This window comes from Eumetopias jubatus, unplaced genomic scaffold (genome assembly GCF_037043125.1).
Source record: "Eumetopias jubatus isolate StellerSeaLion01/CBP00866 unplaced genomic scaffold, mEumJub1_p1.0 scaffold_10, whole genome shotgun sequence".
NCBI lineage: Eukaryota > Metazoa > Chordata > Mammalia > Carnivora > Otariidae > Eumetopias > Eumetopias jubatus.
Genome location: NW_028274816.1, coordinates 114,460,605 through 114,488,062, shown reverse-complemented (window position 1 = coordinate 114,488,062; position 27,458 = coordinate 114,460,605). Strand labels below are relative to the sequence as shown.

The 27,458-nt window shown below is 51.8% G+C and overlaps 2 protein-coding genes across 7 annotated transcripts in view; both read left to right on the top strand.

The window, feature by feature from the left end:
- The window catches only part of CUEDC1 (CUE domain containing 1), an 81,002-nt gene extending 73,073 nt beyond the window's left edge, over positions 1 to 7,929 (top strand). For all 6 annotated transcript variants that reach the window (XM_028093004.2, XM_028093001.2, XM_028093006.2 and 3 more), the window contains 6 exons: positions 203 to 289; positions 2,147 to 2,218; positions 3,033 to 3,126; positions 3,858 to 3,916; positions 4,743 to 4,822; positions 7,047 to 7,929. In XM_028093004.2, coding sequence (XP_027948805.1) covers positions 203 to 289; positions 2,147 to 2,218; positions 3,033 to 3,126; positions 3,858 to 3,916; positions 4,743 to 4,819 — 389 coding nt within the window. In that variant the 3' untranslated portion in view covers positions 4,820 to 4,822; positions 7,047 to 7,929. The remainder of the gene's footprint in view (positions 1 to 202; positions 290 to 2,146; positions 2,219 to 3,032; positions 3,127 to 3,857; positions 3,917 to 4,742; positions 4,823 to 7,046) is intronic.
- Positions 7,930 to 18,147: 10,218 nt separating this feature from the next.
- On the top strand, positions 18,148 to 22,855 carry MRPS23 (mitochondrial ribosomal protein S23). The gene is made up of 5 exons (XM_028093008.2): positions 18,148 to 18,325; positions 18,868 to 19,038; positions 21,653 to 21,730; positions 21,942 to 22,068; positions 22,474 to 22,855. Exons 1-5 carry the CDS (start codon positions 18,282 to 18,284, stop codon positions 22,624 to 22,626), a joined length of 573 nt encoding a protein of 190 aa, XP_027948809.1. The 5' UTR covers positions 18,148 to 18,281; the 3' UTR covers positions 22,627 to 22,855.
- Positions 22,856 to 27,458: the final 4,603 nt, after the last annotated feature.

The window sequence follows — 27,458 nt, the reverse complement described above, 5'->3', positions numbered from 1 at the left end:
GTTCTCCCGTTCCAGGTGCCTGTCAGGCTGTAGTTTCTATGGTACAGCTGGTTCTTGGAGAGCTGGAAGACACGTGTGCACATACTTTGTGTGCGTCATGTGAGATCTGGGGGCTTGGCCCCCCAACAGCCTCCTGCATCTCGGCCCAGGGTGCCACTGGGAGAGAGCTCGCTGTCCTGACAGGAATGTGATCCTTTTCCAGATCGTTTGAAATACGAGTCCCAGAAATCCAAATCCAGCAGCAGTGTGGCTGTGGGAAACGACTTTGGCTTTCCTTCTCCTGCCCCAGGTAACCTTGCCTTCCTGGGAGGGAGGCCTGGAGGGTAGAGAGGCTCACGCTGTGATGCCCCCCCCCTTGTGCTTTGCGTATTTGGAGTTTGGGGGTCGGGTGGGGAAACAGGCTGGACAGGGCGGGGTCTGAGCCCGCCGCCCAGCCCACCACCGCGCTCCTGCGAGTGACGTGGCCCCTCCACTTGGCAGACCTGGACTCTTGCCAATCCAGCGGCTGCTGGAGCCCCCTTGGGATTGGCTAAAGGCTGGCTGAACTGCTCAGAAAGCGCCTGGAGCATGGGCAAGAAGGGGACGTGCCACAGCACACATGTCCCATGGTGGGTGGGCTCAGGAAGGACTCAGAGACTTCCAAGGCTTGATCTGTGCCCTGGGGGAGCTTATGGTCTTCTGGGGAATGCAGGAGAAACATTCAAGAGATGGCTAGAACAAACCAGCAAAGCTGAGGACATTATTTACTGATGATGGCAGCTGCTCACGGTGAGAAGGGCAGGCTTTGTTCATTCATTAGCTGAGGCTGTATCTGCCCTGGCCGGGCCCCACCCAAGTGCTGGAGGAAGAGAATTTTGAGCTTCACGTCCAAGATGGTGAGAAGCAAGAATTGCCTCAATAGAGGGCCAGGCCCTTCCAGGAGCCCTAACCCACTGAAGGAGGGCCAGGAATGGACAGCAGCCTATTGGGATGCACGAACAAGGGTTAAGCTGGAGCTGGGAACATGGGCAGAGAGGGCCAGAAGGCCTGGGTTCTATACTTGATAACCTGCTCACGTGTCCCTGTGTGTGCCTCGTGGCCCCTAGCCAGCCAATGCCTCCATCCATACTAGGCTGCCCACTGCAGAGAAGGTAGCAGCAGGGGCAGCTTTTGCCCGAAGCAGACCTTACATCATGCAGTGGAGTGGGGTGGAGGAGCAGAAGGATGGGGAGCTCAGCTGATCCCAGCTCAAAGAGAGAAAATCCCGTGGAACTGATTCATAAGCAGCAGGCTCGGAGCTTAGGCCCCACCAGATGTGCATCTGGGAGTTTTAACGACAGTCTCTCGTCCTTGATCCTGAGTGAACTAGACACGCCAGGGCTGCTGAGATGGATCATAATGACTCACAGGGGACTTAGCAGGCAAGGTGACTTGGGATTAGCCGAGTTGCAGGGTGAGGAGCAGGGGCTTTAGAAGCGCAGCTAGAGACGTAAGTGGGTGCTGAGTGAGCGGGGAGACTCTAGGTGGGCCATTTGGGTTTATTCTCATTCCTCTGTCAAATGAGTCAGAAACGTCACGTCTGGAGGGAGTATCAGAGGGGCTGAGCCAGGCAGGAAGGAGAAGGGAACTGTCACGGGCAGAGGCCTGCTCTGTGCCCGCACCTCCCTTCCATTCCCATATTAACTCTCACACCGGGTCAGGGTACAGGCCAGCCACCGCGTGCTGGCGAATATATACCAACCAAGTTCAGGGTGCAGGGGAAGCCCCAGTGCTTAGCGTCGGGTGACTTCATGGTGTAAATACTCCCACCGCGACTGATTCCAAGCTATCAGCATGACTTCATGGAACTCGGAGTTGGTCAGAGAAGCGGAGAGTTGGAAGCCGGTGTGAGCCGGCCCTCCATGCATACAGCGGACCATATCACTGTCCTGCTTTTTACACAAAGAAGGCAAGCAAGGCTTGGTGGAGAAAGAAGTACTCCTCAAATCCTCAGTGTCTTTAGGGAAGAAGCCTGATCTTTTGCCCCGTTCCTCAGATGGAAGGGTTGGGCCAAAACCCTGTCCGGGGTGGGGGGCCAGCCCTGACCCACTTCCCCCCCCCCGGGGGGGGGGCTTGAGCAGCCGCTCTCCCTCTCCAGCCGGCCCTCAGGGGTGTCTTCCCCTTTCAGGAGGTGGTGACACCAATCCTGCTGTGTCTGAAGATGCCTTATTCAGGGACAAGTTGAAACACATGGGAAAATGTGAGTCCAGCCTATGCCCCGTCCCCATCTGTTCTAAGACAGGCCCTGTGGCCTCATGGGAGGGAGGGAGCCACCAGGAGTTTTGAACACCTAGTGGACTCTGGGTGAACCAAAGTGACGTTTTAATCGCAGGCTGGCTCCCTCCGCCTTCCTGCCTCACTTTCCCCTGCAGCCGAGTCTGGATACTGAACTCAGTTTTAAATCCTCTTGAGCCAGCTGTCTGCAGAAAAATAAGAATGTGCTGCACCCCACCCCCACCCCCGTTTTAGAGTTCACGTCCTTTGTGGCTTGAGGGGACTTGGCCAGGCCTGATGAGTGGGGAGGCCTGTGCTAAGCCCACTTTCTGTGGGCAGGAGGCCCGAGGGTTTGTGACCTCTTGCCACAAAGTCCTGCCAGCCGGGACGCACCTACCCTTCCTCCTCCCCGCCCGACCACACAATCATGGGTGAATGGGGCTGCCATCCTTCCAGGCTCCATTTCAGGGAAAATCTCGGATTAGTCATGGAAATCCCAGAACCAACTCTGGAGGTGGTGAAGGGGGCGGGGGAGGCGGCGGGAAAGACAGCCAAGACGCGTTGCTGTCTGTCGCTGCTGGGGCAGGAATACCCGGATCTCGGGCTGCCTGCCCAGGCCGGCCCTGCTCTCGGTGGCCTATGCTGCCCCTGCAGGCCAGCCCCAGATGGCAGCCCCCACTGCTGGGGGGGCGGGGGGGGGTGCGCTCCCCTCCCCGCCGCATTCCTGTCGCCCCGCCGCCGCCCCCCGCCCCCACCCCGGGCGGCCCTGCAGCTGTGGCTCACGCGTCTCTCTGCCCCAGCCACCCGGAGGAAGCTGTTCGAGCTGGCCAGGGCCTTCTCCGAGAAGACCAGGATGAGGAAGTCAAAGAGGAAACACTTGTCCAAGCACCAGTCGTATCCTTTCCGGCCTGGCGCAGGGCAGGGGCGTGGGTGCTGAGGGCGCTGACCCCCTGGCCGGACTCTCGAGGCTGCGCCCTCCCCAGGGGCTGGGGCTGGGACAGGCTCTGCAGCCACCTGCCTCCTCCGTGCGCCCTGAGGCCAGCCCACCGCCCGGCCCGGAGCCCCATGACCCGGCTGGGGAGCAGGCCAGCGTCTCCCACTCCCTTCCGTGGGCTCCCGAGTTGTCCCACGACATCTTCACTTTCTGGCTGGGCTCATCTACTCTTGGGAGAAGACGTGGTTCTTCCCCTGAAATCGGCAAACCTTTCCCTAGTTTCTCGAGTTGAATTGATCCATAGATCTTGCTGCCTACCCGTTTCAAGCACGTTGGGCCCTGCCTTCTTGCTTTCATTTCTTGAGTAAAAATAAGGTTCTCCACCTTTTAACCCAGACTCCCATCCATTCTTGTTACACGGGCCTAGGATATTAGAAGCCGAACAGCCAGAGGGGAACAGGGAGGAACTCCCTTCTCCATGCCCAGAGATGGGAACTGGGTGATAAAGTCAGGACCTGGCTGCTCACCTGATCCCGAGGAAAGGAGGCTTTCGGGAGGGTTGGGGGATAATGCTAGAAGCCTCCTGAGCTGGGAGTGGGCACTAGAGGCCAGGGACAGGGACTGGTGGAGGTGGGAGGATGCTGGCAGTGCCCACCCGTCCCTGAGACAGGTTTCCTGAATGGCCCGGCAGGCTGGGAGCTGCGGTGTCAACAGCTAATCTCCTGGACGACGTGGAGGGCCACACTTGTGGTGAGGCCAGGAGGGCAGGGGAGCTCGAGCTCTAAGTTGCTTGTCATCAGTGACCCTCCCAAGAGGAGGGCCCGGGTATTTCGTGGGTGGACCCAACCTGGGGGACACATCGTGGGTAGGTGGGCAGGTGACCCAAAGAAATGGGCCCTCCCACTTGGTTCATATTGCCTCTCCCTTCCTTCCACTCCCAAAAGGGGGCCCCAGCTGTACCTCCACCTAGATCTCTCCCTGGAGAACAAAGTGTCAGGTGCCGTTTCTGGGTCTCTTCTCTGAGGTGGGCGGGGGCAGTCAGGCCTACCCGCGTGGAGGGGCCTCACCTGGACAACCAAGCGCTGTGCAGTTTCAGTCCCTGGGCCCAGAGGCCTTTTGGCGTTCATCCAGTTCCTCCCAAAGGCCATGTGGGCCAGAAGACACTGCCTTAGACTCTAGCAGGCCCACAGCTGAAGCTGATCCTCATGCCTCAGAGCAGAAGGGCCCTTTGGTGGTCAGGAGACATCCAGAAACAAGGGCTAGGAGGGTCTTTAGAGGCCATATGGAGGGTACCACTTCCCCGCCCATTCTACAGATGAGGATGAGGAGCTGAGGGAAGACCTTGTCCGAGCTCAGTGATGGAGCCAGGCCAGCAGCCAGGTGTCCTAACCCCACACTGTGCCCTGGTGCCTCTCAGCACACCCACGTGTCCCCACCCCACCCCACCCCAGGTTCAGCATGTGCCCCAGCAAACAAAGGGGATGGAGAGTGTTGGGTCAGCTCTTGCCCAGCCCAGGGGCACGCCTCATGAGGCCCTGCACGGTGGAACATGAGGCAACTTGCCTCTGCTTTTCAGATGAAGACTTCCGGGGACGGCGACACGAGGCACCCAAGGCACCCAAGGTGGAGGAAACCCTAAGGGAAGGACAGTAAGAGGTAAGGCCTGGAGCCGCAGCTGCCCAGACACTGCCTGAGGCTGGGCCTGCCATGCCCAATACCCCGGGGGTTTTCCCAGGGATCCAGAGGCATTGGGCTCAGGCAACTGGATGGCACAGATCCGGGTTTTCTTCCCTTGTCATTGTGGCAGGGGACATGGTCTTCTGCATGAAAACCAGCCTTTTGGCGTTTCCTTTTTTTTTTTTTTTTTTGGTTATTCATTTAGCAGAGTAATCACACTTGCCTGTGCCAGATCCTGGGAACAAGGGGGGAAAAGTCAGCTTTGACCTTGAGAGTTGACAGCCCATTTGGAAGACAGTTCAGGACACATACTGCACAATAAGGGGACGACTTAGGAAAACTTGAAGTGGCCTCCCCACAGCTGTGCACACACAGAACTGTCCCATTGCCTGCTTGGGTTGGATGGTGTAGGATCTGCCACAACCACATGAAGAAAGAGTCTCCCTTCAGGCAGCTCTGTTGCTGGCTGGAGCCGTGGGCCCTCAGGCTGCTTCTCCTTTTCTTCTCCTGTGCATCCCTGGGGGCGAAGCAGGGAATGTCAGCAGCCCCTCCAGGGCTCAGTAGAACCTGTTCCCTGTTCCGGCCCCCCTCCCCATCAGGAGGCGACCCGCCCACCCTTCCCCAGGCCGCTGTCCTGGTCCCAGTGGCCAGCATCTACAGGGCTTTCCCCTGCTGAGCGGACGGTGTGGCAGGTGTGGCCCTGTCTCACACTATGAAGAGATGGCTAGCTGCTGCCCTCGAGATTGTTGTTGTGGCGGTGGATCAACCAGCCCGGGCAGCTGGCCCTCACACCTCCTAGCTGACTACCTCCCACATCCCCCAGAGCGCCGAAGCTGGGGCCGTCCTCGGGCGCGGAGCTGCACCCGCGACCCCCGCTGGCCCAGGATGCCCCAATACAGCCGCCTGGGGTGAAGGACCCCACTCCCACTCGGTTGCTGCCATTCCCTCCCCTTTCCACTGCCCCTCTCCCCCAGGAAAACGTGTCTGCTCCAAAGCCGCCCACACATCAGGACCTTGCCATCATTCCTCTCTCCCGAGTTGTCCAGCTTTTCCCTTTCCAGCTCCTTCCTCAAGTCTACACCCTCCTCCTCCTCCCCCTCCCCATCTTCAAAACCAAGAGGTTTCGCTATTTTCCTTCATTGCCCAACTTGCAAAAAACATGGCATCTTCTTTCACCCATTGCAGGTCGGCAGCCCTCCCACCACCCCCAGACTGATGCAGGAAGGTCACCCCAGAGCCAGGGCCTTCCGTTCTGCATCCTCTGGTGCTCCCTTGTGCATGCCACGCCCACCGTCTTTCTTGGGACTGCTCCCCGCCCACCGCTGTGGCCCAGGAATCCGGGGCCTTCTTCCTCTCTGCTGTTCCTCTTACGCGCTTCTCCCGGGGCTCCTCCCAGTGCCACAGTCCCAGCTCTTCCAGGGGCTCTGGCCTTGACTCTCTCGCTCCCGCTCTCTGGCAGTTCACCACCCTCTTTCCTAGCAACAGCAGGACCCCCGTGCAATGGGCCCCTCCCTCTCAGGCTGTCCTCCACATCCACTCCGCATCCCAGCTGTGCCCGTGACCGTCTTCCCAGCCCTGGGTCTGAAGTCACTGGAAGCCAGACAGCATCTTCCCCAGACTTGCCCATTTCATTTCTCCTCTCCCTTCCACCCTGCGCTGGTAGACTCGCATCGCCTGGTTCGCAGCTGCTAGTGTGGTTCACGGCCCTGACTCTGCTCACCCGTCCCCCGGGCACCACTCTTCTGCCCTTTCGCCCTTGCTCTTGGAGTGAGCCCTCCTAGTAGGGGCTTATTAACTCCTCGGCCTGGTGTGTGGGGCCTACCAAACTCTGACCCTAATTTGTTTTCTGCCCCTACGGGTGCCCTTGGTGCAGCCCCTCTGAGCCACTGCTGCATCCCAGAACGGGCTGGCCACTTCCCCACCTCTCAGCCCTCCCTGTACGCTTGCTTCCACCTGGACTTCCAGCCCCCAACTCCAGCTGTGGCTGCCAGAGGCCCTGCTCCTGCTGTTCCTGGAGCTTGGATGTGGGGGGCGGGACATGACCTCGGGCAGAGTTCCAAGGCTGGCATAGAGTCCCTGGAAGAAGGAGAGGGCGCCTGTCTTTGGGACCTTCTGCCTAAAACCATCTCTACAGGGACTGCTGACAAGGAAAGACCGCTGGGCTCCATTGAAAAAGGCTTCTCCCATCTCTTTTCCCCACCAGCTGCCAGTGCTTCCTCCTTGCCGGAGATGGTCCGACCCGGTGGGGGCAGCCGGAGAGCCAAACCGGCCCCCAGGCGTAAGGGCCCAGCTGCCGCCGGACAGATGGCGCCGAGGACTGAGGCCTGGTGATTCTTCAGCCACGTCCAGCCCCAGCACTGCCACTGTCACTGCCACTTTCCAGGGGACTTAGAACTTTGGAGTTTTGTGCTGTGATCGGAGGAAGGACCTGGGGCCCTGGGGGCAGCCGCCAGTCCTAGCCCCTTTTGTAGCCAGGCTGTTCTATGGGCAATGAGTGGAAGTGCAGGAACTCCCACCACCTTCCCCCACCCCACCCCCCACCCCAGCTCCCCACCTCCACCACCTTCTTAAAAAAATGCCAGAAAAAAGGCGAAGGTTGGAGTACCCAAAAGGGCAGGATGGTGAAGCCCCTGAAGGTGGAGCCCCTGCCCCCTCTCCTTTCCCCATCTCTCCTGGGTCACAGACACTGCCTGACCCCCTATCCCCATCCCCAGCTCCTTTCTGGGCATCTTGGGCCCTTTATTCCCATGGCTTCCTGCATCTCAGCCTTCCCCCCCCAGGGCTGCGGACCCTTGGTACGAGCCCTGGACAGAGCCCTGGGTGGGAGAGCGCCAGGCAGTCACTCAGGCTCCCTCTGAGGAGTGATGGGCCCCTGTAGAGAGTTAGCTCCTAACGGACCACCCTGCCAGGGCCCCACCAGCTGCCTCCGTTAAGGGGTTGGCACGGCCCCCAGCAGGGATGGGGAGGGGGCCACCCCGGAGCTGGAGGAGTATGGCTAGGCAGGAGTGTTCTTGACTGTGGCAGAAGACAAAAGGCTGTTCTGGATGGGACCCTGCAGTCACTCAACAGCGGGGGCTCACGGCGGGGCGGGGGGGCGGGGGGGGGAGGGTGGCTCTGAATAGAAGTCCTGCTGTCACTAAGGGTGGGCAGCAGCAGGTTCTGAGGTGACCCTTGAGAAAGTGCAGGACTGAGGAGCGAGGAGATAAGGCTGCCAGCCGCGGTGGGGGCACCCGGGGCGGACGGGTTTGCTGGGTGCCTCTGGCCAAGAACGAGAAGGGCAATGACGTGAGGACGCGCTCTCGGGTTCCACAAGCCTTAGCGGGCACCAAGCACTGCCAGCGGGAGGCGGCTGGCCCGGTCTCTCCGGCCAGCCTCCAGGACGGGAGCGCGCTGACCTCTCCGGAGGAGAGCCGGGGAGCCTGGGCAGGCACGAGGGGGTCCCCGCCCCCGCCCCCTCCCCCCTGCAGCGGGGAACCAGCCCAGCCCAAGCGCGGGGTGGGGGGGTTGGGAGCGGGAGACCGGCCGTCACCCCGAGATAATGAGGGCGTGGCGAGCGCCATGGCACCTCGTTCCGCGGAGGCCAGGGCCCACGCCGAGGCCCCGCTTCCCCGGCGCGCGCGGCGGAGGGGCGGCCCCCGGGGGCTGGGGGGACGGGACTCGCCGCCGCGGAGCCTGACCAAGTGTGGCGGCCGCGCGGGGCCTGGGGCGTTGACGCGGGGCCGCCCGCCTTCCGCTGCTCCCTGCGATTCGGCCCCGTGCTGCCCCCCCCCCCCGACCCCGAGGAGCCCCCGGGCCGCCAGCCAGAGCTCCGGACGGTCCGGCCCCGGGGGCAGAGGAGAGGTCTCTGGGCTGTGGCCCGGACCCCTCCCAGCGCATGGCGGGAAAGCCCCAGCCCCAAGTCTGTGTGTGTTGCTTTGTTAGTCGTTTTTTCTCCTATGTGTGGGTTTTTTCTTGGAGCTGTTTCATAGGAATTCCTGTAATAAAGACTTGGTGTTCTCTTGGTGCTCTGATGTGGCCCGCGGTGTGGGCTGGACCCTTCTCTTCTTGCCCTGGGCAGGGTTTGCCCCCGGAGCCCCTGTCCCTCCCGAGGGCCACCTGCCTCGCCCCCCTCCCCGTCCCCCCCCCCAACCGGTTAACCCGCAGCGTGTGTAAGGCCCCAAGGGCTCAGCCCTGGCCACAGTGAGCTCAGGAGGCGACACCTGCTACCCGCACAGCAACCTCGCCAACCTGCTGGCTCTGCTAAGCGCAGGCGCTTTCCTGTTTGCCCTGGGAAAGTAAACCGCTAGCTGATAGGCGAAGGAAAACACCAAGGGGAAAAGCCGGTCTGTCGGGAAAGCTCCAGCCCGTCACTTCCCCAAATAAACAGAAAGCTTCTGGAGTGAGGCTGAGGGGAGGCTGCAGGGATGTGCAATGTCAGACTTCAAAGGCCCGCAGAGATCTTCCCCGGCAAGTACCTCTAGCTTTTACCCTAGTCCGCAGCTCTGCCGGACTACCTCCCGTGCCAGGGAACTCACCGCCAAAAGAGGAAGCTGGTGACCTTTCCAGACAGCAGTTCTCAAGGTTAAAAAGTTCTTCCTTGTGTGGAGCCCAAAGGTTTCCTTGTGGCTTCCACCCACACATCTTGTTTCTGGGCTCCCAGTCACCCAGGCCAAGGCCACCTCTCTTACCCCATGCCACATTTGAGCGCAGTGTCTGGAGGAACAATGGCGGGTCCCTCCTGCCCTCCTTAGAAAGAGGTTCTCCCGGGTGCCTGGGTGGCTCAGTCGGTTAAGCGACTGCCTTCGGCTCAGGTCATGATCCTGGAGTCCCGGGATCGAGTCCCGCATCGGGCTCCCTGCTCAGCAGGGAGTCTGCCTCTCCCTCTGACCTTCTTCCCTCTCATGCTCTCTCTCTACCATTCTCTCTCTCTCTCTCAATAAATAAATAAAAATCTTTAAAAAAAAAAAAAGAGTTTCTCCCTCACCCCCAGGCGGACCTCGGGGGGACAGGTGATGCTCTCCATACCTACTGTTTGCAGGTGGACAAACCAAGCTTATTCTTTAACCTAACCCTACTCTGTACGCTTTTTTAAAAAAGATTTTATTTTTAAGTAATCTCTATGCCCATCGTGGGTCTTGAATTTACAACCGAAAGATCCAGAATCACATGCTCTACTGACTGAGCCCGCCAGGCACCCTGGCCCTATGCTGATAGGTGTGTAATCCCAGAGCATGGTACTGACACCTAGGAACTCGTTAGGAATGCCAATTCTCAGCCCTACCCTAGACATACCGAGTCGGAGACTCAGGGAGTGTTGCCCAGCAATCTGATTCTTGTGTTTGGGAGACACAGAGCCAGGCCACTACCTAGTACTGGCCGCACAGAATTACCTGCGTGCTTAAAAAAAAAAAAAAATCCTGATGCTCAGTACCCCAGTCCAATTAAATCAACAACCATGGAGTGATTTATTTTAAAGCTCTTCAGGTAATTTAAATTTGCAATCAAGTTGGAGGACCAGCACACTGGGAAGTCTGGTAGGTGTTTCATATTAGCTCAATTAATCTTACTCAATAATGGCCACTTTATGGATGATGAAATGACAATTCAGAAAGGTTAAATAACTGGCAGTATTGCAGAGCTAGCAAGGTGTGAAGCCAGAAACAGGGCCCCGGGCAGCCTGATTCCAAAACCTCTGTTCTGTGCTCTCTAGCCCTGCTGCTCAAAGTGGGCTCATGCGCCCACAGCATCAGTGATACCGGGGGCCCCACTCCAGATCTACTGAATCTGAAACTGTGAATATTTTAACAAGCCCTCCAGATGATTCTGATACATGCCAAGTTTGAGAAGCACTGTTCTACAACCTTACTACTCAAAATTTGTGCTACATACCAGCAGCATTTGTATCATCTGGAGCCTGATAGAAGCACAGAATTTCAGGGTCTACCCTAGACCTACTGGATTAGAATGTCCATTTTAACAAACTCTTCAGGTGACTTGAATGCACATTGAGGCTGGAGAAACACCACTCTACAATACTGGTTCTCAAACTTGCTGTACATTGGAATTATTTTTTCTCTCTTTCTTTCTCTCTCTCTCTTTCTTTCTCTCTCTCTCTCTATATATACCCAACATGGAGCTGGAACCCATGACCCCGAGATCAAGGGTTGCACGCTCTTTTGACTCACCCAGCCAGGTGCTTCATATTGGAATTATTTCTCAAATTTGGGTCTCATTCTCAAAAGATTCTGATTTCATTGGTTTGGGATTTAGATCATACATCTGGGAATCAGATTGCAAAAGCTCCTCAGGTGGTTCTAATACGCAGCAAAGTTTGATAACCATTCACCCTTTTGCCTTTTAGTGTAGTTGACTGAAGGTGACTGTAACCAGAGAGGGGATGTGGGGAGAAGAGGCAAAGAGAGCTTCCCAGATCCAACAGGAAGATGAAGATGCACAGCAGATGAAGCCTCTGCTCCACGAGGAGTCCCTCCGTGTGGAACAGTGTCCTCCTAGGATCTAGGAGGGAGTCCGGCTCCACCAGAAGACCCCCTTATCCATCTGCCCTCACATGCCAGGCTCATCGGCAGATGTTGGGCTCTTGGTATCCACAAGGTGATACTTGGAGAGTTACCTCCTGCAAAAGTGCTGGGCTGGGCTATCTGGAGTTCTGGCCCAGCCAGTGCCCCTACCGCTTTGTGTGCTTCAGTGTCACTAGGGCTGAGCCCCAGCTTTCGAGGAGATCATGGGTCTGGAGAATGCTGTGCCCAGAACTGGCCTGATTATTACCATGCTGGGGGCTCAACCCTCCCTCTGTTCCCTTGAGGCAGCTGGTAGGGGGTTGAGGTTGGAGGAAGGACGGAGAATTTTGTCTGCAGAAGGCAGGCAAGGCATGGGATGATGAAGACGATAGTGGCTTATGGAGTGGCCTCTGTATGCAAATTTTTGGGGGTGCTTTGTATACATTATTTTACCTAATCCCCACAACTATTATGTGAAATCAGTATTATCACTCCTATTTCACAGATCAGGAAACTGAGACACAGAGATGTTAAGGTCCTTACTCAACATGACCCTCAGTAAGTGGTAGTACTCACTACGCAGGCAGTTGAACTCCCAAACTGGTACATAATAAGCTATATATTGGGGCGGAGGAACAGGTGATAAGACCTAGAACTCCTCCATAGATGCAATCCTTTGAGCACAGAAAGGTCTCCCTGATTAAAAACATTTCCATAGTGATGTGTATCCAACACTGTGCCTGGAACTCACCTATTAGCACTCTTTATTTGGTTTTAAAAACAATCTCTTAGCATTTCCATTAAATGGAAAATATGCTATTTAGAGAGAAGCACATGAACTCTTTTGCCCATTATCACAGCACAGATTAATTTGTTGGATTAGCTGGCTAGGCCATCTGGAGGAAGATTTAGAAATTTCTGGAGATGGGCGGGGGCCTGGCGGGGGTTGAAGAGGGCTGTGTAAATCTACTGCCACCTGGTGGTGTCTCTTAGAATTGGCCATTGAGAGGCCTACATCATGCTCCCAGAAGGAAGTGAGCACCTGTTTGGCCAGAGACCAAAGAGACAGAAGGGAATTTACTCTATTTTCATGGTTATGTGTTTTGCAAATTTTGCAAAACAAAGATATTTTTGTGCTTTTTTTTCTCCTTAAAAGAGCCACTAAGATTACATAAGCTTGAGGCCCCACAAAACCAGCAGCCACCCTTGTCATTTCTAGAGATTAAAGAGTCACAATTCTTTATCAGGTCAAGAGGATTATTCCAGGGACTCTGGAGTGAGGGGATGCAAAGCTCAGCACAAACTCAGCTGGCTACGTCCTTCTCACTCAAAGTGTGCTCTGTGGACACAGTGACCAACTGTCCTGGTCTTCCAGGTCTAAGCTTCCCTCGGATGTGCGAGTTTCAATGCTAAAACTGGGAGAGTCCTGGGCAAACTTGGGCCAGTCCGTTGCCCTAGCTGCAGATTAGCAACATTGGCATCAACTTGGGAGATTGTTCAAAATTCAGAGTTTGGGTCCTCACCCCAGACCTCCTGAGTCACGATCTGCACTTTCCAAGATCTTCGGAGGTTCAGGTGCACATTGAGGATGGAGTTGCTCTGCCTTCCACAAGAAAAGAGGGGCCCACAGCAGCCTGAAACATCTGCCTTCAAGGGTCGCATCCTCTGCTAGGAAAGCTCCAGAGTGATTCCAATTGCTCTTTAATTCTAATAATAAAAGGCCAGATTGTTGCTTCAGGCCCAGCTGGCTCCTGTTTTCTTGGCTACAAAAGGAGCCATGGTGATGCAGAGTGGGTAAAGGCATAAAGTGCTTCTCTTTCCTCTGCTCGAACTGGATTCTTGTTGTGGGCAAGACTGTTGGCCGAAGAAATGAATGGGCGGCTGTGTGAACATGCTTTGCAAATTGTTAGGTGTGATTAATAAATTGTGATTCGTTGCTCTTAAATGTGGAATGGTCAGAAAACATCATCATCTTATTTACTGAGCCTATATGCTAGGCACTGTTTTAATATTCTGAAGATAATGACCCACTGACTCCTCACAACAAGGCTCTATGGTGGGTGCTACGATTATGCCCATTTTGCAGATGACAAAGCTGAGGCCCAGGGGTTTGTAAAATGGATCTGTCAGTGAGATACAGAGGATAGCCAGAACTAGAAATGACCAGGTTCATGGGGGCGGGGGGAGGTGTGGAGGATTATTTCCATTCAACCACAGCTTTTGCCCATACACCCAGAGTGTATCTGAGGAAGGCCTCCAGGAAGGGGGGCTGGGATGGCTCCATCCTCATTTGTGCGAACTTGGCTTTATTCATCCATGTTGTTCATTAGAAAACTCTTGAGAGTCAGCTCTGGGCCAAGCAGCAGGCTGGGTATGGGGAGGCAGAGATAGGAGACCCTGTTCCTGCCCTCAGAGAGGCCCAGGCAGAGACTCAGACAAGTAAACAGAGTCACAACACCACATTTTGAGAGGGATAAGTTCAGGGAGGGAGGGAGCAGAGTTCGGCAGAATGTGTGCTGGGGGATTAAGTGCCCTGCTGGCTGACTCTTGAAAGGAAGGGGAGGTGTGGGCTTCTGAGGAGCATGCTGGGCCAGAAGACAGAGCGCACAACAGCGTGGGGGGGTGGGGAGATGGTACTCCTGCCTCCTCCTTGAACATCTCCCCCCTTGTCTTTCATCCTCCTGGTCCCAGTGCTTTGTACTGAATATATTGTTTTCCTCCTCTTTTAAGGCAAGCAGCTAATTTCTCCCTGACCCTGGCCCTCTGCCAAAGGTGAGTAGCAGTATTAATGATTTCATCAATATGCTGGGATTTTTACTTACCAAGGCCGTTCTGCTGGTGGGGGTGCTTTTTCTCTTTTTGTCTGACACACTCCCAGGCACTATATAAATAAGGGCACTCTTCATAAAGAGTTGGGCAGAGTGTCGGGAAGCCATAAAAGATGGCCTAGAGCCTTTGGCTAGTGACAGAGGGGCACAGTTTGCTGAAACTAGGCCTGTGGGGGCGGGGGAGGGAACAGGGACTGGAAGCTGGGGACAGAGCTGTGTGTGAAGAGGCCACCTTGTGAGAACCCTCCTGCACTGTTGGTGGGAATGCAAGCTGGTGCAGCCACTCTGGAAAACAGTATAGAGGGTTCTCAAGAAGTTAAAAATAGAAGTACCCTACGACCCAGCAATTGCACTAGTAGGTATTTATCCAAAGGATACATACAAATGCTGATTCAAAGGGGCACCTGCATCCCAATGTTTATAGCAGCACTATGGACAATAGCCAAATTATGGAAAGAACCCCGATGTCCATTGATGAATAGATAAAGAAGAGGTGGGGGGCACCTGGGTGGTTCAGTTGGTTAACTATCTGACTTCAGCTCAGGTCATGATCCCAGAGTCCTGGGATCGAGCCCCACATCGGGCTCCCTGTTCCGCGGGAAGCCTGCTTCTCCCTCTCCCACTCCCCCTGCCTGTGTTCCCTCTCTTGCTGTGTCTCTCTCTGTCAAATAAATAAATAAAATCTTAAAAAAAAGAGAGAGAGATTGAAGTTAAAATGAGGCCATTACGTTGGGCCCAGATCCAATATGACCAGTGTCATAAGAAGAGGACACAGACACAGAGGGAAGACCACATGAGGACACAGGGAGCAGGTGGCCATCTGCAGGCCAGAGAGAGAAGGCCTCAGGAGCAACCAGCCCTGCCAAGTTGATCTCGGACTTCCGGCCTCCAGAACTGTGAGAAAATACAGTTCTGGTACCGAGGCCACCCCGTCTGTGGTACCTTGTTATGGCTGCCCTAGCCGACTACTATAATCCACATGCTATTCGGCACCTAACTTATCCATTATGAATTTGCTTCTCTGTCTCCCCCACTGGATGGTCAGCTTCTCCAGGACTCAGCACAGGGTCAGGTCAGTGCTTAAATGCTTGTGGGAGAAATGGGTCATATAACAAGAAAGTAAAACAACAGTGGCAGTTGATGGAATACGAAAATGCTGCAGTCCCAGGTGGCAGTCGGTGGCTTACGGGGCACAAGAGCAGCAATGATGCTGGAACTGCCATCAGACTTGTCATGTTCCAGCACTAAGTGCCCGGGGCTACGATTCGGGCTTTAACGAATGGAGGCTTCTACTCTTGCAGCAAGCCACGCAGAGAGTTGACACTACTTAGTGGGCACATGTATAGGGGTCGAGCAGTGTAGTGGAAGGCATATGGCCTTTTGGAGAGTTTATAGGTTCTCTTTCCTTCTGTGTAAGATCGCCAGGACATTACCTGTGGTGGTATCAGGTAGTTGAACAGTTGAACGAGACAATCCAGATTCCTGGTGCAGTGCTTGGCACGAGCGCATCAGTCCCTTGCAGCCTTGAGAGGTCCTGGGTGAAAAGACAGAAGCCTCTAAGGTCCAGTTTGCCTGCCCCCAGCTGCCTGACAGCTTCTTCCCTTTCATGAATGAATGCTCCCTGGGGCACACACTTCCTGCTGCAGGCTCAGAGGGCTCCCGATTCATCTTGCTCCCACATCCCCGTGGTCCTCCTATCTACGCACCAGCATTCCCCTGTCTCAGTCACAGAGGCATTAAATAGGATGCCGGAGGGGAAACTTTCAAGGCTCAGAAGAGAAAGGAACTTTCTTAAGAAGATCTAGAAGAAAAATTCCCACCTTGCAATTCCTCCCCTGTTGAGGGTTTGGGTTCTTGGCTCTCCTCCCTGATTGTGGAATAAAGCCTTCTACTTCTTTTTTTTTTTTTTTTAAGATTTTATTTATTTATTTGAGAGAGAGAGAATGAGAGATAGAGAGCACGAGAGGGAAGAGGGTCAGAGGGAGAAGCAGACTCCCTGCTGAGCAGGGAGCCCGATGCGGGACTCGATCCCGGGGGGACTCGATCCCGGGGGGACTCGATCCCGGGGGGACTCGATCCCGGGACTCCAGGATCATGACCTGAGCCGAAGGCAGTCGCTTAACCAACTGAGCCACCCAGGCGCCCGCCTTCTACTTCTTTACCAGCAGTCACTGCAGTGGCCTGGGGAGGGGGGAGGTCAGGAGGTTGGGGGGGGAGGTCCGAGTGGGGGAGGGGAAGTGTGTCTGTGGCTAGCTCTGACTTAGACAGAATTAGAAACTTGTTATGAGGCTGGGAAGACTATATTTAGCTGGGAGCATGTTTGCTCTCCCTAAAGCAGAGTCTTCCAGACCTTCCTACGACTGGGAGATTGGAATCTCTACATTTGGCCCAGCAGCCAGAACTGTGTTCTCTCTTCCCTGTGTCACAGGGCCTTGTGGCAACAGTGAAACCCACCGTTTAGTGTAAACCTGGGCCTTGGGTCACCCTGGCCCCTAGGCCTGGGGCCAGCTTTGTCCCACCTCCGTAGGTCTACCTGTCTCCAGCTTGAGGCATAACTAAGGAGGGTTGTGGGTTCTGGAAAGGGCCCAACCTGTGCTGGAAGCCTGGCTCTGTCACTCAGGTATCTGATAAGTTACTTCACCCCCTGTGGCCTCACTTTCTCATCTATAATAAGACTAATAATAGCTGCCTTCTGGGTAGGTGTGTGGATTCCAAGATAACACAAACAAGCAGTAACTGCTCCTCAAACATTACTTCCCTCCTCCTTACCAGCCTCCCATAGAGTGGGAAGGCTCTGGGATGACTTGCTGCTCCTTCTGGCTGACGAAGGTGAGAATGGGCTCCCAGGAGCTATTTTGTGTGTATGTGATTCAAAACATTTCATTGGATTAAAAAGTTCAAATATGAATAAAAACTCTTTACAGGTCAAACTCTGAGGGATATCTAAAGAAAAAAAAAATCTTCTCTTGCAGTCTCAAGATTGTTGATAACCAATGTTCACAGTCTTGTGTGCCTTCCACACAGTTTCTATCTTCATACACACACATATAAAGGTGTTTTCTTTTTTCTTTGAACAGGTTAGGATCCCACTAAAATGTTTTTCTGCAACTTCCTTTTTCATTTAACTATTAGTCATGGGTATGCATCTAGGTAAATACACAGGGACATAACTTGTTCATTGTAATAGCTGCATAGGATTGCATAGGATATATGAACCATAGCCTTCCATTCGACTTTTTTCCCCACTGCAATGCTGCAATGACGATCTTTGCACAAGTAAGGAAATTGAGCTTTGATTTCTCTGGGGTACTCTACCCAAAGTATGATTATTGGACCAAAAGGTCACCCTGAGAGGTTACTTTCCCCAGGTTTCTGAGTCCCCATCGCCGAATTTGTTCTGTTCACTTTTGCTTTTTCAGCTCCAAGGAGGAGCGAGCCTGAGACGTCTCCCGCGGAGAAACTACTAGTTGCCCCGCAGCACCCCGAGGGCAGCGGATGCGGGAGGCAGCTCCGGGGCCAACGGACTCCCGGGGCGCGCCGCACAGCAGGGCACCGAGGACGGAGGCTCGGGCGCTAGTGTGACCTTGGGCCAGTGCCTGCCCGTCCCCGGCCTCGGTTTCCTTCTGCGCAGCCTGTGTCTCCAAGCAACGCAAGGCGTAGTCCGGACCTAGCCCCGGTGTGACCTGTCATCTCTGCCTTTACGTTGTGTCCTGACCTAGTTGGCTGCGCCTGCCTCCTTCCTCCCCATCAATCTTCCCTCCGCGCCGCCCCACCTTCTCGACTGGAGTTGGCTCCGCCAGAGCCGAAAGGGTAACTAACGCCAGCGCCAGCGTGAATCCCTCCTCTAGCTCGGTCATTTATTGCTTCTGCCCGGCTCTGACCCGCTCCCGCCCTTTCGGCTCGGCTGTCGAGTGCTCCCGTCTGAGCCTGGCCGGGGGCGAGGGCCGCGCCAGTTCGGCCCATCCTTTGCTTCTGCCTGGCTCGGCTCTCCGGCGGCGGCTGCGGAGAGACCGCCGCGATCCTCGGCTCGGCCAGCAGCCTACGCCCATTTCGCCTGCCGCTGGCGCTTCCGCTTCCGGTAGTCCCAGGCCGCGAGCGTCCGAGGCGGCCGCCATGGCGAGGAGCCGGCTGGAGACCGTGGGGAGCGTTTTCTCGCGGTGCGTGGTCGAAGCCGGTGTGGGCTGAGGGTGCCTCCTCCGGACGGGGGCCCTCGACAGCTCACGCTCCTTCTGGGTGGGTCAGAGCAGGGCGAGGCCTTCTCCGGAGTGCGGGAGTCTGAGCCGGGTGAGTCCCGCTCGTGCTCTCTCTCCTGTCTCTGAATAGGTGTGCTTGACGGCGCCACTACCTGAATGTATCTTTCCCGCTCAAGAGTGCACCTCTCCCCTGCCCGAGTGGAGTTCTCTAGGAAGATGATGATGGGCCCGACTGGGCCATCTTTGTCTTTTCTTCGACGCGACGGGGATGGGGCGAGGGGAGTGGGACGCACATGAGAAAAATAGGACTTAACCCCTGAGCTTTGTTAGGGCGCTCTGGAATATGGAAATAAGTGTAGGTGGGGAACACCCCTGCTGTGGCCTTCTTCCGGTTCTGTCTTGTGGACTCCTTGATCCCACTGATGCCCCAGACTGTGCTAGACTGATTCAGGGGCTTAGACAGGCTGTTGTAACTGACTGTCCTTCGTTATTTTTCCTTCCTTAAGGACTCGGGACCTGATTCGAGCTGGGGTGTTGAATGAGAAGCCCCTCTGGTTTGACATATATAATGCTTTTCCCCCGCTGAGAGAGCCTGTCTTCCGAAGGCCCCGCTTGCGATATGGCAAGGCCAAAGCTGCCATCCAGGACATCCTGTACCCCGAGGATAGGATTAGAGCGTGAGTACAAAGCCCACATGATGGACAGGAGACAGCAGAACTTCAGAAGGAAGGATTTAGCTAGTAGTCTGGTAACTTTAGTGGGAGTCGAGCCAGGGCCTGCCCTGTGGAGAAGGTCTTGTGTATCTACCAAGTTAGGAATTCAGAAACAGGTTCTGGGAAGTAGAATCTGGAAGCCAGCAATGGACTGATAATTGCAATTATAGCTACCCGTTTCTGTGCCTCTCTTAGCACTATGCTGAGCCCTTAAAAAACATTCTCTAACTTAGGCCTTATTCTGACCCTACAAGATGAGTATATTTTCTCCATTTTATTTGTGAAGACTGTGAGGCTCAAGGAGGTCAGTTCACTGGGAATGCAGTGGCACAGCTCTTTCCCTCAAATACTGATGTCAATTTTTAGTACCCAGAATTTGTATGATTCTTTTTTCATAAATATTAAGATTGGAGGTTGTATGTTATTCAGGGTAACAGGTATTTCTTCTTTTTTTTTTTAAGAGAGAGAGAGCATGCGCGCGCGCACGCAAGAGCACAGGGGAAGAGCAGAGGGAGAGAGAGAGAGAAGCCGACTCTGTGCTGAGCATGAAGCCCCAGGCGAGGCTCGATCTCAGAACCTTGAGACTGTGACCTGAGTCAAAACCATGAGTCAGATTCTCTGTCAGCTGTGCCACCCAGGTGCCCCCGTCCCCTTATTCTCTATTTCTGGATGTAAGGAAACAATTTATGAAGTCATTATATTCTCATTTGAGGTCTAGGCCCCTTTCATTTGAGGAATCTCCTCCCCTGGCCCCCAACACTCATTGAGGTAGGAGAAAAGTATGTTTTTGCGCTACTTGGAAATTTTCACGGTAGTTCCTGAGCTCTTTGGGGGCATTAAATACTTTGTCATTGCTTTTCTGGGTAGGCTCATTGCATGCAGTTGGTCAGGATTTATACATTAAAGTCATTTGTGGGTGCACCTGGGTGTCTTAATCATTTAAGCATTCGACTCATGTTTTTGGTTCAGGTCATGATCTCAGGGGCCTGGGATTGAACCTTGCATTGGGCTCTACCACCGGAAGTCTGCTTGGGAGTCTCCCTCTCCCTCTCCTCCTCTCTGCCCATGCTCTTGATCTCTAAAAATTAAAAAAAAAAAAAAAATCATTTGTGCTTCTGTGTGAATAGCAGGAGCTAGGTGATAGGTCATTGGAGAATGTGGAATATTTTACTGCTCCTTCTTTTATTACTGTTAATGTCAAAATAATATCTTGCATTTAAGTAATTTTTTGAACTTTATTTTTGCAGCTTTTTTTTAGTGTTTTTAATAATTTTAAAGAACTTATAACAGCAAAATATTAATTCCGGACATAGCAAAACCTAAATGTAAAAAATGAAAGCATAAAAGTACTAGAAGAAGGGACGCCTGGGTGGCTCAGTCGGTTAAGCATCTGCCTTCGGCTCAGGTCATGATCCCAGGGTCCTGGGATCGAGTCCCGCATCGGGCTCCCTGCTCGGTGGGAAGCCTGCTTCTTCCTCTGCCTCTGCGTGCTGCTCCCTCTGCTTGTGCTCTTTCTGTCAAATAAATAAAATCTTAAAAAAAAAAAAGTACTAGAAGGAAACATGGGAGAATTTTAAAAATAATCTGAGTGATAAAGACCTTTGTAAGTATAACATAAAACCCAGAAGCCATAGATGAAAATATTAAAATTTTCTGCCCAAAAAACGTACCACAAGCAGAAACAAAAGTCAGCCAACATGTTGGGAAAAAAATTTTGCAGCAAGTATGACAGGCTGATTTCCTATTTATACTGCTATAGTTTGCTTATAAATCAGTAGAAAAAACCCACCAAATGGAAGGCAAAGAACATGGGTAGCGCACAGAAAAGGAAATTCACTTTGCTTTTAAACATGAAAAGATGTCCATTCTATTTCATAAGAAAAGGCAAAAATAAAACGAGTTACAATTTTTCACCTGTCAAATGGACAAAACAAAAAGTTGGAAAATAGAATTTGGCCCGGGTATGGGGAAATAGACATTCTCATGCATTACTGGTGTGAACGTAAATTGACACAGCCACTTTGGGGAGTATTTGGCAGTTTGGAAGGCCATATTACAAATGCACATACGTTGAGCTAGTAATACTGTTTTTATGAATTTATTCCAGACTCATTTTCACAGTGTACTAAGAAATATTGGTAAAGTTAATCATTGCACCACTGTTGAAAGGAGCAAAGGATTGGAACAATCTAAGTTCACTGATTTCAAATGATCTCTAAGAACTATTAAGTAGAAGAGGCAGGATGTACAATAGTGTTTTCTGTCCTTGGAGTTAAACTATATGGCTGGGGACAGGAAATGATAGATGCATATATGCTTGTATGTTAGAATATTCTTGGATGGATACACAAAAAACTGGTTAGTGTTGCTTCCTGGGAGGGAACTGGGGGTTGGGGGCAGAGGTGAGCAGGAATGTTAACTTTCCATCGGGTACCTTTTTGTAATATTTGGTTTATTTGCCATGTGCATGCACTAATTAAAAAAAAAAACTTATGTTTGGACTAGTAATTTTTCTTTACTCCGTTCTTGGCCGTGATCTGTAAATGGAGATTTATATTGTGTTGTTTGTATTTTCCAGGAAATTTTATTCAGCCTATGGATCTGGTCAGAAAGCTTTTGATCTGTTCAATCCAAATTTCAAGTCTACCTGTCAACAGTAAGCCATTTTACAATTCGTGGGTTAGTTTTTTTTTGTTTTGTTTTTTAAGGAATTTAGTTATTGGTTTGAGGAGTTTTGTTGAATTCCACTGCAGGGAAAAGCCGCTCCTCTAGGAAGACATGTTAAGGGAATGCTTGATACTGTGTAATAGCATGTCTTGATGACTCTCAATATACAGCCCTCAGATGTGGTCTGCTTGGAATTCCAGGTTTGTGGAGAAGTACATTGAGCTACAGAAGCTTGGAGAAACAGATGAAGAGAAGTTATTTGTGGAAACAGGGAAGGCTTTATTGGCAGCAGGTGTCCTTTTGAGAAGAGTAGGAGAAGCAAGGACTGTGAGTATTTTTTGATTAAAATTGTTATTAGGGTTAGTTGTCTATTTGTTAAAAGTTAAAGGAAGACTTGGTTTTCCTTCTCCAACCTTGATTTATGTCCCTGAACACCAGGTCAAATACTGGTAGATGAAATATACTGAAATTGAAAAAAATAAAAGTGTACACACACACTAAAATTTTGTGATAGTGACTGCTACTTGGAACAAATGAATTGTCATTAGGGCTTTTGAAATTATGGTTCTCTAGAGATTTTTATCATGTGTATTGCTTGTTATAATAGAATTTGACCTGGGACATTAATGTTACGTTTTGACTCCATGATAGATGTGTTTAGTCATACAGCTTCAGCCAGTCAGTGGAGTGAAAGTGACATCTGTGTGATGTATTTATGTCTGGTCTTTTAAGCAAAAGGAAGGTAGTCACGTTTCCTGGGAATCTGAACCCACGGGTGTCAAACCCCAAACGGTATTGGAAAAAAACCAGCCTCTGCAAGAAGTTCCACAGGACCAGCATTTGGAGACATCTGAAGAACAGCCGAAAGGTCTCTCACCTCCCTGAAGAACTTGTATACCGGGTATACTGACATCCAAACTGTATTCACTAGATGAATGTTGAACTGTTTTTAACAGTTGGACTGTGTAAATGTTTCCCAGTCTCTCAGGCATTATGTTTGCTTTCTTTTAGTTTCTAATTCTAGGTTGTCATAAAGCTCAGTTTCATGGTTTGAATGAACTTTTATGTTAGGATGGTGTTAAATAAAGAATTCCCTGGCTGCTTATAAAGTAAATTTACTTTAAAATTGTAAATAGCATGAAGAAACCTTTATAAGTATGGTTTGAATGGGACTTGTTCTGAGTAGGTCTGCTTGGATTTTTGTGTTAACATGTGGGTTGGCTATATCTGATTCTCGGGTATCTTTCTCTTTTCTGGCTCCATCAGGCTTTTACTTGTGCATATGGTATGTCCCCTGGGCCAACTTTCTGTCTGCAGATAATCTTCACATTTTGCTATAGAACTGTTGATCTTCAACTTGAGAGGTGAAGTTGACTTGTGCTTTGTGGTAAGAGTGAGAACCTATCATTGATGATAGACAAAGGTCAAAACTATAGCTTTAATCTCATAGATTAGGTTGAGAGTGCTGGAGACAATTAGCATAGGCCCGAACCTAGTCTGCTCAGTAAAGATTTGAATGAATAAGTGATTACATCCAGCTGAAGACTGAATTCAGAGGACATCTGTAGATAACTGGATTGCCAGGAGGGGGGCCAGCTCATTTAGATGCCGTGATCCACTGGCATCCACCTGCCCCCCTGGTGTGGAGATGTGATGAGACCTTACCAACCGTTCTGCTTTCTTCATTTTCATATCTTCTCCTGAATAAATGACATCTTCTGAGCTTGTAGCCTTTGTATTTGTGATCCTAAGGCCACTGATTTTCAGCTACTAGTAATAAGCTGCTTCAGAAATTCCTGATTTTAAAACTCACGTAGCTTTTCTGTTCTTTGTGTACAGTCTCTTCTGTCTCCTGGTAGACCAAGGGTAGAGCCCACACCTCAGCCCCGGCACAGCCTTGCACATGGTGCTCTGTGAATGGAAGGTGAATAGTACATGAGGCAAAAGCAATTCTCAGCCACGCTGCATCTCCCTGCCGATCCTGTCACTGTTTTGCAATTCCTCTTGTTTGCGGAATGCTTTACTTTTAGATGGGAAAGTAAATTTCATCCATTCAACAACCATAGACAGCCAGTGAATGCCGAGCTTGGGGAGGAGGACTTAAGCAGGGGGAAGAGACGGTTCTGTTCTCAGAGGAACAATTGGGGGGGGGGTGTCACTCATTAACTTTTTTAGACCTTCTGTTTCTGGGGTTTAAAAGGCAGTTTTTTTGCCATAATGATGAAGACATTTTTAGAATGTTGTTTGATACATACTTTTTTTAATTTTTATTATTTAAAGATTTTATTTATTTATTTGACAGCGAGAGAGCACAAGCAGGGGGAGCAGCAGAGGGAGAAGCCGACACCCCGCGGAGCAGGGAGCCTGACGCGGGACTCAATCCCAGGACCTTGGGATCATGACCTGAGCCAAAGGCAGACACTTAACCAACTGAGCCATCCAGGCGCCCGTATTTTTTTTTTTTTTTTTAAGATTGATTGATTTATTTGAGAGAGCATGAGCGCGAGGGGCAGAGGGAAAGGGAGAGAGAACCTGAAGCAGGCTCTTTGCTGACTGCGGAGCCAGACGCGGGGCTCAATTTCACGATCCTTGAGATCAGGACCGGAGCTGAAGCCAAGAGTCAGTTGCTTAACCGACTGCCACCGAGGTGCCCCTGATGCATAATTTTTTAAAAAAATTATACAGGTACATGGTTCAGAATTTAAAGGTCTGATCTCCTTTCCAAAACCTATCTCCAGCCACCTATTTCTCTCCCCCAAGGCCATTTCCTTTCCAGGAATATTTTGAGCATAGGCATGGGGACACTGTGCTTACTGTCCTGTACCTCATTTTTCCATTTACTATGTCTCAGATCGTTTGTGTGGATGCCTAGTGGTTTAATCAGTGCCCGAATGACGGAAGTGGCTCTATGTTTTCTTGGGCTGCAAACAGGCCCGTGCTGCTGTGGGTGTATCCTTTACAGTGGTACTGCTGGAATAGCATGTCTTTGATTTTGATGTTGACCTCCATAGAAGCTGCTCAGTTACGCTCCCGCCAGCAATATACAGGGATGCCTGTATCCCCGCACCCTCACCAGTACAGTTCCAGATTGTGTTAGAATCTGTGTTTTTTTTCAAAGATTTTATTTATTAGAGACCATGCACACGCACAGGACTGGGCGGGGGGAGGGAAGAGGGAGAAGCCGACTCGCTGCTGAGTGCGGAGCCAGGCCCAGGGCTTAATTCCAGGACCCAGGGATCACTGCCGGAGCTGAAGTCAGACACTTAACTGATTGAGCCACCCAGGCGCCTCCTTTTCCATCTTGTTAAACCAGACAGACTCTTCCCTGAGGAGAACCTAAGCCTGGTAGAAGGGAGAGAGACGAGACCTTATAGCAGACTTCCTTTATGTTGAATCTCAGTAGTCAAAACAGTGAAAGTGAAGTGTTTTGGGGAATTCAGAGCCCTTCCCACAGTTGGTGTGGGCAAAAGCCATCGTTGGCATAGAGATGCCTGGACAGAATGGAAGTGGGAGCTCATTCTTGCATCAAGGACCTTAAAATCTAATTGGGAAGACGAGTGACTTTGGAAACAAGATGAACAGGAATTCTTTCAAGTTATGATACAAAATAATGGTAGAGTCGGGGGGAGGAGTCAGCTCTAGACTAGTCCAGGAATACTGCACGGAGAGCCTTGAAAGGCAGGGGGAGTTGAAGTAGGCATGCTGTTTCCTCTGCCTGGAGCACCCTCCCTGCCACCACAGTTTTGAGAAAGTATTTTCACTGCCATTTCCAAATGGTAACTGCTCAGGGGTGCCTGGCTGGCTCAGTTCGTAGAGCATGTGGCTCTTGATATCAGGGTCCTGAGTTCAATCCACATGTTGGGCATAAAGCTCGGTTACAAAAAAAAAAAGGTACGTGCTTGGAAATGTTACCTGATGTTCAAATCAGATCTCCAGTCCCTTCTGGGCTGCACTCATGCATGTCATTCAGTTGGCACACCTGGTCCGCTGTTGGCACTCTGGCCTCACCCTCGTCATCCGTTCCGGAGGGAACTACCTTCTTTCCATTCAGAGTAAACAAGTGCAGAAATTCTTACTCTTACCCACTGACGCATTAAACAGAGCCTTTCTGGAGTGGGTCCTCTGTGTGGGTTTGCTGAGCTGAAGCCGAGAACGGCATGTGTCCAGGTTACAGTGCAGTTTGCAAAGACAAGTTTGAAGTTCTGGGACTAGTTCTCGTTACTCCAGTTTTTGTTGGTATGACCTTGTGCCTGTGACAGTCTCAGAGTACAAAATAGGGATAATGTTTGCCTCTTTGGCTTCTAGTTATATGAAAATTGAGACAGAATGCAAAGCCCACTTGTAATATGTGACAGATGCTTCTGTTTAGTGGAAAACAGGTTTGAACAGGTAGTATGGGGTCAGACCACGGTGGCCTCAATAACTACCTGGGGTTGTTCAGTTTGGGTATCAGAAAGTTTGAGCAGGGAAGTAACAGTGAAAGCAGTGTTGTGTGGAAGGAAGGTTGACCCAGATGTGATAAAGGAATGGCGTTGGCGGAGCCGGCAGGGAGGGGGGAGGGCGGGAAGAGGAGACTTTGGTCTCTGCAGCCATGCCAAGGTTACCGACCTGAGTGACCAGAAGAATACCTGCATCACTAACAGCAAGGTTGGGAAGAGGGCTTCAATTCTCAGCATACTGAGAGGTGATGGTGCATCGTCCAAGTGGCAGACAAAGAGATGAGTTAGATATCTGGGAGATGGGGAGGAAGTCCCTAGCACAGGGGTAAGGGTTGGAGCCAGGAGAATGAAAGCTCTCCAAGGGGAGTGTAGAGAGACACAGGATGTTGGGGGCTGGGCCAGGTGAATGCTCTTAGTTAAGGGACAGAGGAACAAGAAAGTTAAAGGAAACTGATCCCACATCTCCTGTCATCTATATAGCAAGGCTTTTTTTTTTTTTTTTTTTAATTTTATTTATTTGAGAGAGAGAGCAAGAGAGCTCAAGCCGGGGGTGGGAGGGTGCAGGGAGAGGGAGAAGCCAGCTGCCCGCTGAGCAGGGAGCCCGACGCAATGCGGGGCTCCATCCCATGACCCTGGGATCACAACGTGAGCTGAAGGCAGACAAAACCAACTCACCCACCCAGGCACCCCTAAGGCAAGGCTCTTTTAAGTGGTCCTGGATTCACAAGGTTTTTTAGAGTTCTTCCTTTGCTTTTGTTTAGGAGGCCTGATTCTTGATCATGTGTCCTTAAAAGGCAAACCCAAGTCTTTTTGTAATTTTGTGTAATACTTAGTGTTGTGTTCTCTCATCATGAAAGCAGTATTATAGAAAATTTGATGCTCCCAGAGGATTCCTGATTTTTTTTTAAATGATACCCTTCTCTGTAAATAAATGATGGCTTGCCACTTAAAAACATTCCACAGATTCTCTCTTTGACAAAAGCCATTCAAGTGGGAGAAGATTTTCTCTGAGCCCTGCACTGGTGCCTACCTCTGCTTCTGGGAACCCAGACAGGCACGCAGGAGTTGTGGGGCCTCTTCCATCCTTCCAGGCTCTCCGCTAGGAGGAGGCCTAACTCAAAACCAGGCTGGCTCTTTTCCTGACTACATGGGCTCTAGGGCCCGGGACATGCCGTGGCTCTGGGACTGCAAGTGCTGGCTCTGCCTCGGGAATTTGGAGCTAGGGACGAGGAGCGGTGAGCTGGTGTGTGTTGGGGGGGGGGGCACGAGATTAGTACT